General features: G+C 48.3%; 1 protein-coding gene across 2 annotated transcripts in view; it reads left to right on the forward strand.

The window, feature by feature from the left end:
• Positions 1-1,614: 1,614 nt before the first annotated feature.
• Positions 1,615-16,459, forward strand: part of palmdb (palmdelphin b) — a 45,502-nt gene continuing 30,657 nt past the window's right edge. The window contains exons 1-4 of one of the 2 annotated variants that reach the window (XM_086191462.1): positions 1,615-1,907; positions 12,216-12,265; positions 14,020-14,100; positions 15,989-16,119. In XM_086191462.1, coding sequence (XP_086047588.1) covers positions 12,221-12,265; positions 14,020-14,100; positions 15,989-16,119 — 257 coding nt within the window. In that variant the 5' untranslated portion in view covers positions 1,615-1,907; positions 12,216-12,220. The remainder of the gene's footprint in view (positions 1,908-12,215; positions 12,266-14,019; positions 14,101-15,988; positions 16,120-16,459) is intronic. The other variant, XM_086191461.1, reaches the window with a different exon arrangement.

Consider the following 16,459-nt stretch of genomic DNA (forward strand, 5'->3'; position numbering starts at 1 on the left):
AGAGAGACAAAGAGAAGGAGAGACAGAGAGAGAGACAAAGACAGAGAGCGAGATAGACAGAGAGAGACAGACAGAGAGACAGACAGACAAAGAGAGACAAAGAGAAAGAGAGACAGAGAGAGAGATAGACAGAGAGAGACAGACAGACAGACAGAGACACAGACAGACAAAGAGAGACAAAGAGAAAGAGAGACAGAGAGAGAGACAAAGACAGAGCGAGAGATGGAGACCTCATGTGGCTGCTGTTTTAACAGACAGACAGACAGATGCATGCTTTGAGGCTAAATATGGAGAGGAGTGGTGCACTAATTGTAAAGTCTGTGCATGTCCATCATGGGCATGGACAGCTGAACACACACACACACACACACACACACACACACACACACACACACACACACACACGTGCACTAGGTTACCTCCACTGTTGGTGCTGACTGAGACACGAGCAGGAGATCTGGACTCCCTGCACACCCACAGATGAGTTTGAGCGGACTCTGTCCCCAGGACCAGACCCTGTCCCCAGGACCAGACCCTGTCCCCAGGAGCAGACCCTGTCCCCAGGAGCAGACTCTGTCCCCAGGAGCAGACCCTGTCCCGAGGACCAGAACCTCTCCCCAGGAGCAGACCCTGTCCCCAGGAGCAGACTCTGTCCCCAGGAGCAGACCCTGTCCCGAGGACCAGAACCTCTCCCCAGGACCAGACCCTGTCCCCAGGACCAGACTCTGTCCCCAGGAGCAGCTACAGCTTTGTGTATTGGTCAAGGTTGTTGAGAGAAGCAACGGTAGAAGCAGCAACTCTTGAGATACTGGACAGCCCCTCTGAGACCCCCACACACAAACACACCAGACACACACACACAAACACGCCAGACACACACACATACACACACACAAACACACTAGACACACACACACATATGACACACACGTCTTCACTAACTAGGAACGACTCTGAACATGACATCCACGGCGCAATGGCGCGAGTGGTCCTGTAGATCTCACACAACTCACCATCGACTAGACACACCAGCATGGGTGGGAAATGAAAAGTGTTAAGAGGTCAAGCCACACATGTAACATGTGTGTGTGTGGGGGGGGGGCAGTTGTTTGGCTGAGGTATTCTAAGCACATGGTTGAGATCACCTGAGAATGGATAAGACAGAGAGAGAGAGGGAGGGAGAGTGGGAGAGAGAGACAGACAGAGAGAGTAGGAGAGAGAGCGTGAGAGAAAGGAAGAACTAGTGGGGGACAGAGAGAGAGGGAGAGAGAGCTAGAGGGAGAGACAGACAGACAGAGAGAGTGGGAGAGAGAGCAAGGGAGAGAGAGAGAGTGAGAGAGAGTGGGAGAGAGGGAGTGAGAGAAAGGAAGAATTAGTGGGGGAGAGAGGGAGAGGGATAGAGAGCAAGGGAGAGAGAGAGAGAGAGAGAGTGGGAGAGAGAGAGTGAGAGAAAGGAAGAACTAGTGGGGGAGAGAGGGAGAGAGAGGGAGAGGGATAGAGAGCAAGGGGAGAGAGACAGAAAGAGTAGGAGAGAGAGAGAGAAAGGAAGAACTAGTGGGGGAGAGAGGGAGAGAGAGGGAGAGGGATAGAGAGCAAGGGGAGAGAGAGACAGAGAGAGTAGGAGAGAGAGAGAGAAAGGAAGAACTAGTGGGGGAGAGAGAGAGACAGAGAGAGTGGGAGAGAGAGAGTGAGAGGAAGGAAGAGCTAGTGAGAGAGAGAGACCGAGTGGGAGAGAGAGAGGGAGAGAGAGAGAGAGAGAGAGAGAGGGAGGGAGAGTCCTCCCAGTCTCAATCCATCTACACTCCCTCCCAACACAACCTGAGGCTCAGTAATGTTGGACTGGCTGTGAGAGTGAGCTCTGCTTTCCACAGTCGCCCTGCTGTCTCCTGCTCGAGGACACACACTCGGTGAGTAGACCTCAGGATCCCCGCTACTCTTTACATTGGTCCCTCCTGTAGTGGAGCGTCGCCGGAGCAGATTACTGGGCTCAGGGGGAGCTTCTCACTGGACGGAGCGTCTAAGTCCGCTATCAGGAGGTAACTGTTGTTGGTGCGGAGCTAAAATCAGCCCCCAGGGTCTCTGCTTCTCTAATCGGCTAATTCCTGTAAGCTGTCTGCTGTCTGCTGCGTCCCAGCAGGGCTCTGGCTTTCACTAACTACTTTCACTCACAGATGGACACACACACACGCACACACACACACACACACACGCACACACACACACACACGCACACACACACACACACACGCACACACACACACACACACACACACACACACACACACGCACACACACACACACACACACACACACACACACACACACACACACACACACACACACACACACACACACACACACACACACAGAACCAGTCAGCGGTGCCCTTTCCTTCCCACTCCTCCCAGTCAGAGCAACATCTCATCTCAGGAGCAGCACTGGGTGGAAGTGGATTCCAGCTCATTCTCACACTCTATCACCATGTGACCTCACTCCACTGGTGCTGCAGCTACCACACACCTCTGGCTAAAGGAACAGTTCAACATTTCTACAGCGCTGGAACTGATGAAATCTAATGTTGAATAATGGCACCACACAAGTGGCCCCACAATTATTGCACCTTGATCGATTCCTCCGAACCAACAGAGGCCAGCACAACGCTGCACTCAGGCGTTCTACAACAGGCGAGCCGCATCAACACAACATCATCTGTGTTTCCCTGAGCTGTGCCGATGTTCTGCCTGTTACACAGACGGTTCTTGGTTGAGGGCTTTCGGGACAATCTGTTCCCTCCATTTCCTCCAAGCGTGCTTGTCTACAGACAGCGGAGCTAACATTGACGAGAGGTCCCTGCTTTGGGTAAAAGGTGCTTGTATCAGTGGAGGAGGGCAACTAGCCTAGCTTAGCATCAAGGTTAGAAGCGGTCAAACGTCACTGGACTGCATCTGTTCGGCTGTGTTCAGAATTGCCTTCTAACGTACTGCTATCCAACGCATGTCCATCTAACGTATGTCTTTCCAACATATGTCCTTCTAATGAATGTCATTATAACGTGTATCCTTCCAACATATCTACTTCCAACATGCTGCTATCCAACATACAGGCTTTCAACATTTGTCCCTCTGATGTACCGCAGTCTCTGTACTACACACTGATGCCTCTGCCATTAACTGCAGTATCCATGCATTGGAGCACAGTTCACCAACCAGAGGTGACTACTTTTAATCTTCTGTCATTTTTGTTGACAGTGTGCTCCTAGCGCCATGGCGAGTGAGGCCACTAACAATTACTGGACTCCGTCAGCCACTTTGTCTTTCCAGCAGACTCATGGTCTCCTTTGGCCCAGACACCCAAACCAGAAATCTTCATCTGAAGATTCACAAGGTGGCTTTCTAGTGACGCAGCCTGCATACGGACCAAATAGAACTTTTTAAATAAAAAAGTCACACTCAATGTAGCTGGGACTTTTGTCCATATACAGACTGCATCACAGGAAACTGACACACACACACACACACACACACACACACACACACACACACACACACACACACACACACACACATATACAGTATATATATCTATATATATATATCTATCTATCTATCTATCTATCTATCTATCTATCTATCTATCTATCTATATATATACATCTATATATATATATAGATGTGTGTGTGTATATATATATATATATATAGAGATGTATATATATATATATATAGATGTATATATATATAGATGTGTGTGTGTGTGTATATATATATATATATATATATATATATATATAGATGTATATATATATAGATGTGTGTGTGTGTATATATATATATATATATATATATATATATATATATATATATATATATATATATATATATATATCTCAGTGATATCTGAAATTATCTGTGCCTATTTGTGGACAAAGACACGAAGACACTGCTGCCAAACATTCTATTCCTAGCTGAATGAAACAGTTGCGTCTGATGCATCAGAGGTAATGGAGACATGACTTTGACTGTAGCTTCAGCAGACATGTTTGTGAAGGCCTCTCCTGTCAGCCTGTATGCTGCTAATCCACTAGAGATGAGATTAAGGAAGGGAGGCTGGGATTACAAGTCAAGAGGACCTTGGCTAAATGGCCAGACAGACTGGAAGGTATTGGGGTCATGTCACTGGGACCAGAGACTGGCCAGGATTATGGAGAGACCAACACCTGAGGGATTCTCCAACTTTAGAGGTTAGCTATTTAAGGAGGAAGTGTTTAAATCTGAGTGAAGACAAAAGTAAAAAAAAACTTGACCTGAGGGTCCAAACAGATATCCAGCATCCAGATGAGACTGGGACTGTGAGTTAATCCTGCTATTGTTAAAACAAAATAGCTGCATGAGGTGGACACTGTAGGCCTGCAAAGACAGGTGATAGGACCAGGATAGGCCGGTGATAGGACCAGGACAGGCCAGTGATAGGACCAGGACAGGCCAGTGACAGGACCAGGATAGACCTTTGATAGGACCAGGATAGCCCCATGATAGGACTAGGATAGCCCGTGATAGGACCAGGAAAGCCCCATGTTAGGACCAGGATAGCCCCATGATAGGACCAGGATAGACCTTTGATAGGACCAGGATAGACCTTTGATAGGACCAAGATAGCCCTGTGATAAGACCAGGATAAGCCAGTAATAAGACCAGGATAGCCCAGTGAGAGGACCAGGATAGACACTTGATAGGACCAGGATAGGCCTTTGATTGGACCTGGATAGCCCCATGATAGGACCAGGATAAACCAGTGATAGGACCTGGATAGGACAGTGATAGGACCAAGATAGACCTTTGATCGGACCAGGATAGCCCCATGATAGGACTAGGATAGCCCGTGATAGCACCAGGAAAGCCCCATGATAGGACCAGGAAAGGCCAGTGATAGGACCAGGAAAGCCCCATGATAGGACCAGGATAGGTCAGTGATAGGACCAGGATAGGTCAGTGATAGGACCAGGAAAGGCCAGTGATAGGACCAAGATATGCCAGTGATAGGACCAGGATAGACCTTTGATCGGACCAGGATAGCCCCATGATAGGACTAGGATAGCCTGTGATAGCACCAGGAAAGCCCCATGATAGGACCAGGAAAGGCCAGTGATAGGACCAGGAAAGCCCCATGATAGGACCAGGATAGGTCAGTGATAGGACCAGGATAGGTCAGTGATAGGACCAGGAAAGGCCAGTGATAGGACCAGGATAGACCTTTGATCAGACCAGGATAGCCCCATGATAGGACTAGGATAGCCCGTGATAGAACCAGGAAAGCCCCATGATAGGACCAGGATAGGTCAGTGATAGGACCAGGAAAGGCCAGTGATAGGACCAGGAAAGGCCAGTGATAGGACCAGGAAAGGCCAGTGATAGGCCAGTGATAGGACCAGGATAGACCTTTGATCGGACCAGGATAGCCCCATGATAGGACTAGGATAGCCCGTGATAGAACCAGGAAAGCCCCATGATAGGACCAGGATAGGTCAGTGATAGGACCAGGATAGGCAAGTGATAGGACCAGGACAGCCCAATGATAGGACCAGGACAGCCCGGTGATAGGACCAGGATAGGCCAGTGATAGGACCAGGATAGGCAAGGGATAGGACCAGGATAGGCAAGCGATAGGATCTGGATAGGCAAGGAATAGGACCAGGATAGCCCGTGATCAGAGCGGGATAGGCCAGTGTTAGACCACTGAGAGCTTGTATATTTGTCAACTGGTGGGTTGGGGTCCTAATCTAAACTGTCCCTCAGTGGTTCGGCACTGGTTCAGCAGCATCTGCACCCCCTCCCTCATGGCAGTTGTGTGGATGTGATGGGTCTTTAATGGCCCTCGGGGTCCTTCATCTGATCAGGGTCCTGGACCAAATGGTTTTGTTGATAACAGCTTTCAGGTCCTCATGGATGTTAATGATCTGAATGTTTCTACTGGTTCCATCAATGGGCCATTGATAATGTATTGATAATGACTGAGATTTGTGTGTGTGTGTGTGTGTGTGTGTGTGTGTGTGTGTGTGTGTGAGTGTGAGTGTGTGTGTGTGTGTGTGTGTGTGTGTGTGTGTGTGTGTGTGTGTGCGTGTGTGTGTGAGTGTGTGTGTGTGGGTGTGTGTGAGGTTGTCCTGGCTTCACTGTTCCTCCCTGTTAGGTTTGTGGTCTGTAGTGAAACCAGCTCAGCACGGCACGCTTCATGCACATTGCCTCCAGAGTTTGTCCTGAGGTGGGTGCTGGTGTCCCCATGTGCTGGAGCCTTTTGACTAGACTGAAGACCAGAGGACGTCATCTAGCTGGGTAACATCTTTACCTCTGTTGGTAAAGGAAAGGTTTTTACAGCATTTCACCACCTCCTCCAACTTCCCTGATTGGTACCACACTGAACTCCACCCTTCCTGGGTTTCATTCCTTCAGTGGCATTGGCATCATACATGACAGTTGTGTCTGACCAATGAAAAATGTGATCAGCTTTTCTGTGTCACCTTCTGTAAATACACGTGTGCATGTATGTCAGACTGCAGCAGCTCTCTATTTTCAGCCTGCAGGATCACACTGCCATGGTGTCAACAGGTGGACAAGCAGACCAGCAGCTGACCTTCAGCAGCCCTCTCTCCTGGCTTCTTCCCTCCGAACACGCCTGCTTTGTTGTCCTAGATCATTGGAGAAGTCTGGATTTATAGCAGCAGATCAGAACTATAGGGCTCAGTAAAGCTGTGGAGTGATGTCTAATTGTCCCTGCCCCTTGTGTCATGGCTCCAGTTCTGTTCTGATTTATCAGGCTGGTACGCACATTTTGTATTTTGCCACATGAGCTGCTCTTGGGACCAGAGTCAAAGCGGCGGTCCTGGTTCTGGGGGGCTCTGGGCTCCGTTAAGATGTGGAAGGATGGGTAAAACTGTCCCATAAACTTGGTGCCCTCATGGCTGTGCATGCGTCATTGAGAAGCGCGCTTCTCAGCAGTATCAGGAAACGTCAATTAAACGGGCTTATTTAGCCCCTCCTATCTACCTGGGCAGGTGGTACGGTCCAGTTAGCCGAGGCCGAGTGTGAGGGGGTATGTGGTCGCAGCATCTAGCAGCAAACCAAAACTGCTAGAATAATGGAGAAAGATTTGCTCCTGCATTGCTCTGACGTCGTCTCTCATCCTCCATGTGATGGCCTGCATTTGTCTCACGTGGGTGAAAGGCTGAAATTATTCAGAGTGTGTGGGAGAGTGGAGGGCTGAGCATGAATGTGAAAATACGAGCGCCTACTCACAACCATTATGCTTTCAGAACAAACTGGTCCTTCAGTGTTTCTGACCCTCTCAGGAGTCGCCGTGCTGGGCTGGACTGTGTCAGTCAGGTTTGGTTCTGTGGTGGAACAGAAAGAGGGAGACTGACCTCCCTGGAGAAATGACCGCGTACAGGGTCTGACAAGCAGGTGGCAAAAATCACCAGCATTGAAGTTGAAGTGACTCCATCTGTCCGCCGTAATGAGCAGGACCCTCGCCAAAACACAGCAGCAACAAATGGATTTGCTAGGTTTGGTGGGAGCGCCCACACATTCACACTAGCGTGAATGTTGATGTGCTCTGTAAGGAGCTGAGCACTGACGGTCCGTCAGGGCGTCCATGTGGTTGGTCTGCAGCATTTTGAATAAAGTGATACTGAAATCAGGATGACAGCATCCCCCCGTTACTACGAATGAACTCATGAGGAGTCTGATCATCCTTTCACCAGCACACACACCAGAGCCATCAAGGAGCCTGGGAGTCAACATGGATCTGACCTGGGTCGCATCGCAGGGTCAGAAAAAACACTGTCTGTGGTCGTTGTTGCTGGTTGTTGTTGCTAGTGGCTGGTGGTTGTTACTGGTTGCTGGTTGTTGTTACTGGTTGTTGTTGCTAGTGGCTGGTGGTTGTTACTGGTTGCTGGTAGCTGTTGTTGTTACTGGTTGTTGTTTAAAACGCCCTCTGCTGGTTCCTTGGTGTTGTCACCCACCCAGCCTATAGAAACTGTGTCTGCCCCGAGGCTGTATAAGCCTGCACCCAAATCTGGAGGAGGAACTTAGAGCAACTTAGTTCAAATTAAAACCACTGCTCCAGCAAACCAACCCAGTAAAACTATTGAATGTGGTTTGCTAAATATTCGATCTCTCCCATCCAAGTCTCTCCTAGTGAACGATTTAATTACTAATTACCAGATTGGTGTATTAGCACTTCCTGAAACCTGGAAGCAGCAAGATGAGTGTGTTAGTTTAAATGAATCTTGCCCTCCTGGTTACATTCACTACCATGTACCTCGCACCACTGGCAGAGGAGGAGGAGCTGCAATCTATCAGTCAAATTTGCTCATTAACCCTCCACCTAATTGTTCATTAATTCATTTGAGAGCCTGACTGTCAGCTTCTCCCTCCCAGACTGGAAAGCAGAGAAACCACTCTTACTTGCTGGGGTGTACCGTCCTCCTGCACCTTATTCTGAGTTCTTAGAAGAACTCCCTGACTTTCTGTCTAACTTGGCATTGAACTCAGACAAAGTCATTCTAGTGGGTGACTTTAACATCCACGTGGACGTCAATGATGATCGTCTGGCCACTGCGTTTAAGTCGCTTCTTGATTCTGTTGGCTTCTGTCAGAGGGTAAACAAACCCACTCACACTTTTAATCACATCCTTGATTTAGTACTCACTTATGGAATAGAAGCTGACCGCATCATAGTTCTTCCTCAGAACCCCGTCTTGTCTGATCACTCCTTAATTACATTTGAATTTACTTTAACAAATTATATCCTACCTGGGAAAAAGTCCCGCTTCAGTAGATGTCTATCTGACACTGCTGTTTCTAGATTTAGGAGTTTATTCCAGCAGAGCTTGCTGCCACACCTTGTAGTGATATAATGGGCAGTTATGCTGATTCCACCCCACCCAGGTGGACTATCTTGTGGACAGCACTGCAGCAGCACTCCTTGGGACACTTGATGCCGTAGCTCCCCTGAAGAAGAAGGTTATCAACCAGAAAAGAATAGTTCCCTGGTACAGCCCAGAGCTGTGTGCCTTAAAACTGGTGCATGCATTTATCACTTCTAGGCTGGACTACTGCAACTCTCTCCTGTCAGGATGTCCTAAATACTCTCTAAAGAGTCTCCAGCTGGTCCAGAACACTGCAGCCAGGGTTCTGACAGGAGTTAGAAGAGAGAACACATCTCTCCACTTTAGCTTCTCTCCTTCCTGTAGGATCTAGAATCCACTTCAAAGTCCTTCTGCTGACTTATAAGGCTCTCAGTGATAAAGCTCCATCCTATTTGAAAGAGCTCATTAGTCCCTACTGTCCCACCAGAGCACTCCGCTCCCAGAATGCAGGTCTTTTAGTGACTCCCAGTATCAATAAAAACAGACTGGGAGGTAGAGCCTTTAGTTACCGGGCTCCTCTACTGTGGAACCAGCATCTCTCCATGGGTCAGAGAGGCAGACACTTTAACTACATTTAAGTCCAGACTTAAGACCTTCCTTTATGACAGAGCCTTCAGTCAGGACTGGTTCAGGTAGCTCTGAACCATTGATAGCTATGCTCCTACAGGCTGAGACTGCTGGGGGACACATCAGGTTACATGGAGCCCTCCTCTCCTCTCCTCTCCTCTCTCCTGGTTGTTGTTGCTGGTAGCTGGTTGTTGTTATTGGTTGCTGTTGGTGGTAGCTGGTTGTTGTTATTGGTTGTATTTGCTGGCAGCTGGTTGTTGTTGCTGGTAGTTGTTACTGGTTGTTGTTGCTGGTAGCTGTTTGTTGTTATTGGTTGTTGTTGGTGGCAGCTGGTTGTTGTTGCTTGTTGTTGTTATTGGTTGTATTTGCTGGTAGCTGGTTGTTGTTACTGGTTGTTGTTGCTGGTAGCTGGTTGTTGTTACTAGTTGTTGTTGCTGGTTGCTGTTACTGGTTGTTGTTGCCTGTAGCTGGTTGTTGTTGCTGGTTGCTGGTTGTTGTTGTTGTTGTCGGTTGCTGGCTGTTGTTGGCGGTAGCTGGGTGTTGTTCGTGGTTGCTGTGGCTGGTAGCTGGTTGTTGTTACTGGTTGTTGTAGCTGGTAGCTGGTTGTTTTTATTGGTTGTTGTTGCTGGTAGCTGGTTGTTGTTGCTTTTAGCTGGTTGTTGTTATTGGTTGTTGTTGCTGGTAGCTGGTTGTTGTTCGTGGTGGTTGTTGTTGCTGGTTGCTGGTTGTTGTTGTTGGTTATTGGTTGTTGTTGCTGGTAGCTGGTTGTTGTTATTGGTTGTTGTTGCTGGTAGCTGGTTGTTGTTCGTGGTTGTTGTTGCTGGTTGCATTTGTTGGTTGCTGGTTGTTGTTGCCGGTAGCTGGTTGTTGTTCGTGGTTGTTGTTGCTGGTAGCTGGTTGTTGTTATTGGTTGTTGTTGCTGGTTGCTGGTTGTTGTTGCCGGTAGCTGGTTGTTTTTGCCGGTAGCTGGTTGTTGTTACTGGTTGTTGTTGCCGGTAGCTGGTTGTTGTTATTGGTTGTTATTGCTGGTAGCTGGTTGTTGTTATTGGTTGTATTTTCTGGCAGCTGGTTGTTGTTGCTGGTAGCTGGTAGTTGTTCCTGGTTGTTGTTGCTGGTAGCTGGTAGTTGTTACTGGTTGACAGGACAGTCACACGAACACTGGCTGTCATCAGCTCTTATCAAGTTTCCTGTTGTGAGGCTTCCTGTTTACAGTCCCCCTAACTGGTGGGTCCTGGCCTGACCTCCCCTCTGACACAACCAGGTCACAGGCACAGACTGACGCTCACCTGCCGCGCAGCGGTGTGAACACATGCACCGCTTAAATAGCCACGCTGAGCTGGACCATAGTACTACAGCAGTATTTGGAGCAGTATTAGCCATTCACCTGACCAAGCTGCCGGCCGGAGACACTGGAGGGTTATTATCCTGAGCAAAGATGAGACGACATAGATTGTTATTTTCTTTATCATTCGTAATTTATTAATTATATGAACCATAGGATTTCATCTATTTCATTCCATAGTTATGTTTTTTTTTAAATATTCATAAGACTTTTCTTATGTTTTCATTTATTTCCCAAAACACATTTTCATGCAACTTCATGAAAAACATCCAGCAGATTTATCTGAGGCCTCGGTGGAGGTGGACTCTGATGGTGATGCGTTAGTGTACACTTTCACCATAGTTGCATTCATTCAAATATTCATTAGTTTTATAAGATCATATATAATTATGTACATAATACGGCTCTTTTACTGATTAGACTTCAGGTGGCAGCATATTATTATCATTGTTGTTATTGTTATTGTTGTTACCATGGTTACTGTTACTATAAGCTGATTGCAGGTTTGGTCTGATTGAGCTGACTCAGATTTGTAGTTTACATGCTATCTGGGTTTTGTGAGTTTCGTCAAGCAGAAGCATGACCCAGTGAGGCTCTGCACTCACCCACAGGAGGGCAACAGGAGCTCCTGGGTGGGTTCATCCGTTCAGGCTTCAGTCGAGCTGGTCAGAACCATTCGGAGGTCCTCTGGACACTCCGGGGGAAGTTCTTATTTGGTGCAGTTAAGTAAAGGAATGATCCTGTTTCGAACAAAACTTCATTGTTGGACATTGATGCAACAAGACTGAAGGCTGACCTTCCCTCCACAGGATAGAACTATCAAAGCGTCATAGGTCAGCGTCAGTGTGCCATCTTGATGTTGGTTAAAAAAAACACTTTGAAGGCTTTTTATGTTGGAAGCAGCACCAGTACAACACAACGCACCTCCTGTGAGTCGCTGACTTTACTGTTGGCCTCTCGTCACTGTGCAGAGGTTCGACTGTGTAGCTCTCTCAGCTCATTAGGAAAAAAACGCAACTCAACAGAATACTGTCGTAGCAATACCACAATGAAGTAGTGCGTGTACATGTGTGCGTGCGTGTGTGAATGCGTGTGTGTGATTCTTCCGTGTATAGAAGTCCACTGTACAGAAACTATTAAAAAAACATCGATCACTGACAGGGAGCACCATCTGTCTTCATCATAATCACACACACACACACACACACACACACAAAGCTCAGGACTGAGCACATGTCAGGAGTGTATAAAATTGCTAACAAACAAATGTTTTTGAGTCAAATTGTCATTTATTTGTATGCCAGGGAATTTATTGCCTTGTTTTGTGTGTGTGTGTGTGTGTGTGTGTGTGTGTGTGTGTGTGTGTGTGTGTGTGCTGTCATGCAGCTGTCATGGAGGAGGCGGACCTGCTGAAGGAGCGGCTCCAGGCCATCACGGTGAGGCTCGGCTCTCTACCTCTGCGTTCCCCTGATTCACCGGTGCTTCGTGGTGCGTCTGATCCGGGTGTCAGGATGCAGCATGGAAACTGGAGACTAAAATAAAAAGGGTGTGGGTGTGAAGCTGCAGGATGGCAGCAGCAGGAACCTTTAGATTTCTGGCTGAGGAGATGCAGGTCAGATGAGAACGCTGACCTGGAGCTGAATCACCGACTTGATGAAGGTGAATTCAACCAGCGCCGGTGAGGAGCCGGTTCACCATCGTTGCATTGAAGCGAGAACCGTGTTGGTTGACCATGATGCTAACCCTATCGATGGTAAAAGCATTTGCTGACACGCTGCGCCCCAGGGGATGCTTTAGACATCATCTTTATGCAAAAACAACCTACTTTATAAACTACTAACTTATAGGCACTCAGCACCACGTCCACCAGTGCTACTCACTACAGCACTACGCTGATGAGGCACCGCAGTCTACAGGCCGGCGTTCCTCACCTGGGGGGCGTGTGCACAAACACATAGAAGTTGACCTCTAATCTTCCATTAATCCCAGAATAACAACACCCCAGCACACGGTCAGAGTGCGTCTGCTGGATTTAACCCTAAATCCCCACTTCTGTTCACCAACCACAGTTCGACCATCCTGACAGTTTCAGCACTGCTGTTTATCCTGTAAACAGACCAGTAAACCAACAAGCACCCGTCATCACATGACCTCCTTTGTGGAGGCTGAATGTTGTCAATCGTACACAGCGCAGAATGTTGATATTGCATCACCATTTCCTAAAGTTTTGTCTGTTGATGGGATTTGTTCACTAGAGGAACAAAGTAAACAGATGCAAAACCTCAAAAACTGTCTGCAGACCAACGGACAGACAAACAGTCAGAAAGATGGCACTCCGATGGTCTCAGAGCCTCCTGGGTCTCCATCCTCATGTCTTCAAATAAAAACGAACATTCAAAAAAAGAGAAGCTCTGCTGCCGTCTGCAGGGCCACCAAGGAGGTCATGTGACTGGCTTGTCTGTACACAAGGCCACAAAAGTTGTGGATGGATTTTCATGAACTATTCCCAGCCTCTGGATCAAGATTTTGTTTGAAGGAATCGTCACCATGAGCTGCACTTGATATTCTGATTTATTCATGTCTCTGCTAATATCACAGGAACCCGTGGGTTAAAAACACACCAGGCTGTTTTCTAATACTTGAATAAATCAAAAATGTGAGATGCTTTCAGCTGCAGGCCTGAGTACAGCAGAGGTCTGGGCTGGCCTAGCGGAGGTCTGCGGCAGCTGGAGACACGCAGGTGCTTGTATCTGACACGTGACATCGGCATCAGTCGGCAGGGTGGCGTCTCTCCGCTGCCAGTTGTCACTGTTAAATGATTTTCACTGTCCAGACATTTCAGCGAACAGTGAGTGTGACAGAGTCAGACAGAGACTAGTGAGTCTATGAATACCATCATGAGGGAGATCCCCTTTCAGTGAGGCTTAGTGCCTGGCTGATCCTGGACCAGCTAATTATAGCCTACAATGACCCCCTCTCCCTCTCTGCTGTAGACCTGTATTCATTTAAAAGCTTCCAACAGGTGGACACACACACACACACACACACACACACACACACACACACACACACACACAGGTCCTGGAGCTGCTGGTGTCCAGCTGTCAGCTCAAGGTTGAAGCGTCAGCAGCTCCAGGAGACAACAGGTGGGGAGATCCTGAGCTGTGAAATCTTTCCATGTCTTCCTCAGGACAAAAGACGAATCCAGCAAGACATCGCCAAGAAGAGGAGAGAGATCGAGGAGGAGAAACTGAAGCTGCAGTATATCAAGGTGACTGAAGGACACCGGGGAGAAGGAGAAGTCAGCGGAGCGTCTGGGAAACAAGACCGGACCTTCGTTGTCATCTCGTTCACACAAGCAGCCACTTTGCTCCAGGCTGAGGGGGTCAGATCAGTGGGGGATGGAGAACCGGGGTAGCTGAGCCGGTACCAGAACCACAGACTCGAGATTATCAGTTCTCTTTCAGTACGGGCTGCAGGACATTGCATAGTCGTGGCGATATTTATTAGCAAAATAGCTGATATATTTTTTCCATATATGGCAAGTGTGTTGATATGGAGCCACGTCTGCTGGTGGGCTGAGGGACAGAGGGACAGGGCCTGAGAAAGAGGGACAGAGACAGAGGGACAGACGGACAGGGACAGGTACAGGGCCTGAGAAAGAGGAACAGAGGCAGAGGGACAGGGACAGACGGACAGGGACACGTTCCCTGCCATCAATGTTTTTCTGAAGGGTTCTACATTTCATGACTAGGCGAGTGGTGAAACACTGCTGAGCTGTGAGTGTGAACGGCGGCGCCTCAAGCATTCTGGTGCAGCAGGGGCGTCGCTGGGACTGCAAGACACCCTGGGCTTCAGCCCTGCAGATGGAGTCTTTATTTTCATGGGGGTCCAGGGTTTTTGACCCCCCCCCCGGGAAATTTTGACAATTGGGCTGTTGGAGATGCAATTTCGACATAGTTTGAGCATGAAAGGAAGGCCAGTTGCTGGGGGCCTAATAGTCATGTTTTAATACCAAATAAAGCTGGTCCCCCTCCTCCCTATAGACCCAGGCCTGTTGGAGCCCAGCTCTTCCACTTGTTTATACCCTATGGGAGCTAGCAGGGTTATAAAAAGCCTGGTGAGCGACGACTGTACACCACTAGACTTAATGGAACAAGTTCACGGAAAACGAATGCTTATGAAGAATGGGATCCAAACCTACAGACCTGTAAGTGCGATTATCTCTTTGGTTATCCAAACAAAGTGTCGTAAAGCTAGCGAGGTGCAGAGGCTGGCTATAGCACCAGTTCCGAGTCTCTGTCTCTCTCCCAATTTCGGAGCTGGAGCTGGCTGCTTTCTTCACCAAGCTGAGCTGATGGACGCATTATCAGTGGTTGGGGGAGATGGCGTCTGACTCTCCACCTCTTCTTGCGCTGCCGCTGACTTCTTTTTTGTCCCCAAAGAATGCCAGTATCCACGTTGAGTAACCGCTAAATGCTGCTTCAACTGTGGACGGGCTCTCATAATACCAGAGCGAGACAGAGGGGGAAAGAATAGAGCTCTGATGTTGAATTTGCAACAGAATATTCAGACTCCATAAGGAAAGCCAGGTCAGGTCTGCGTTAGTAACAAGATGGCAACTGTGGCTGCTGGCCGAGACGATTTTCATCATGAGGCAATTTATTAAATGGAGGCACAGAAATGCGGGGCTATAGGCCAGGCCTAACGACGCGCCTGTGGTGCATCAAACCAGTGACGCCATCACACAGCAAACGTCATCCAGCTGTCACTCATAATCAATGAAAGCATCCATGTGGCTGTGGACAATAAAGGCTCTGTTCCATTTGGACTGCAACTGTGGAAGACATCAGGAACCCTTCATTATCATCAGGACTCATCAACAGAACAACTAGCTGGTCAGGTTCAGGTTCATCAGGTTATGGTTGGATCCTTCATGACCATATTCATAACCATTAGGGTCTGGTTGCTCTGTCTCAGAGTGACCCTAGCAGGCTGATATCAGTTCCTCTGCTTCTACTGGGTGGACCCTCGGTGCTGCAGCTACGTTACCACCACTCACCTAAATCAACAGGTTAACGACACACTGAAGGTACTACAGGCCTGTGGTACTTGTACTAACACTGAGGCTCCTCTGTGTGGGTGCATTTGATTGACAGAAGAAGGCGTTGAGGGAGCAGTGGCTGATGGACGGTCTGAGTCAGCAGTCGGAGGAGGAGCAGGAAGCCATGAGGCTGCAGGTTCAGGACGAGCAGCAGCAGAGTGACCAGCTGCAGCGCAACATCAGCAGGTAACCGCACACCCACCCCGGAGGCCCTGCCCCCACTCATAGATACCACCAGGACACCCCCATACCTGAATATGGGGGTGTCCTGGTGGTTAATTATGCAAAAGTTTACATAACTGAGGAACGTCACATCCCGAGGTACTGAAAACATGTCAAGGTTCTTCACGTTTTCAGGAACAAAACATTGATCAGTCTGTGAAAGATCATGAATTATCTATAGGAGATTTCTGGCTTTGAACAGGAAACACACAAATATCGCAACCAACCATCGCAGTGGCAGGGGCGGGTCTACTGGAGCTGCATCAAGGTCAGGGGTCAGGGGCCGAGGGCTGGTTTCAGAGGC

The sequence above is a fragment of the Aulostomus chinensis genome, chromosome 21 (genome assembly GCF_037954235.1).
Source record: "Aulostomus chinensis isolate RoL2024-O1b breed Wild chromosome 21, RoL_Achi_v1.0, whole genome shotgun sequence".
NCBI classification, from domain to species: domain Eukaryota; kingdom Metazoa; phylum Chordata; class Actinopteri; order Syngnathiformes; family Aulostomidae; genus Aulostomus; species Aulostomus chinensis.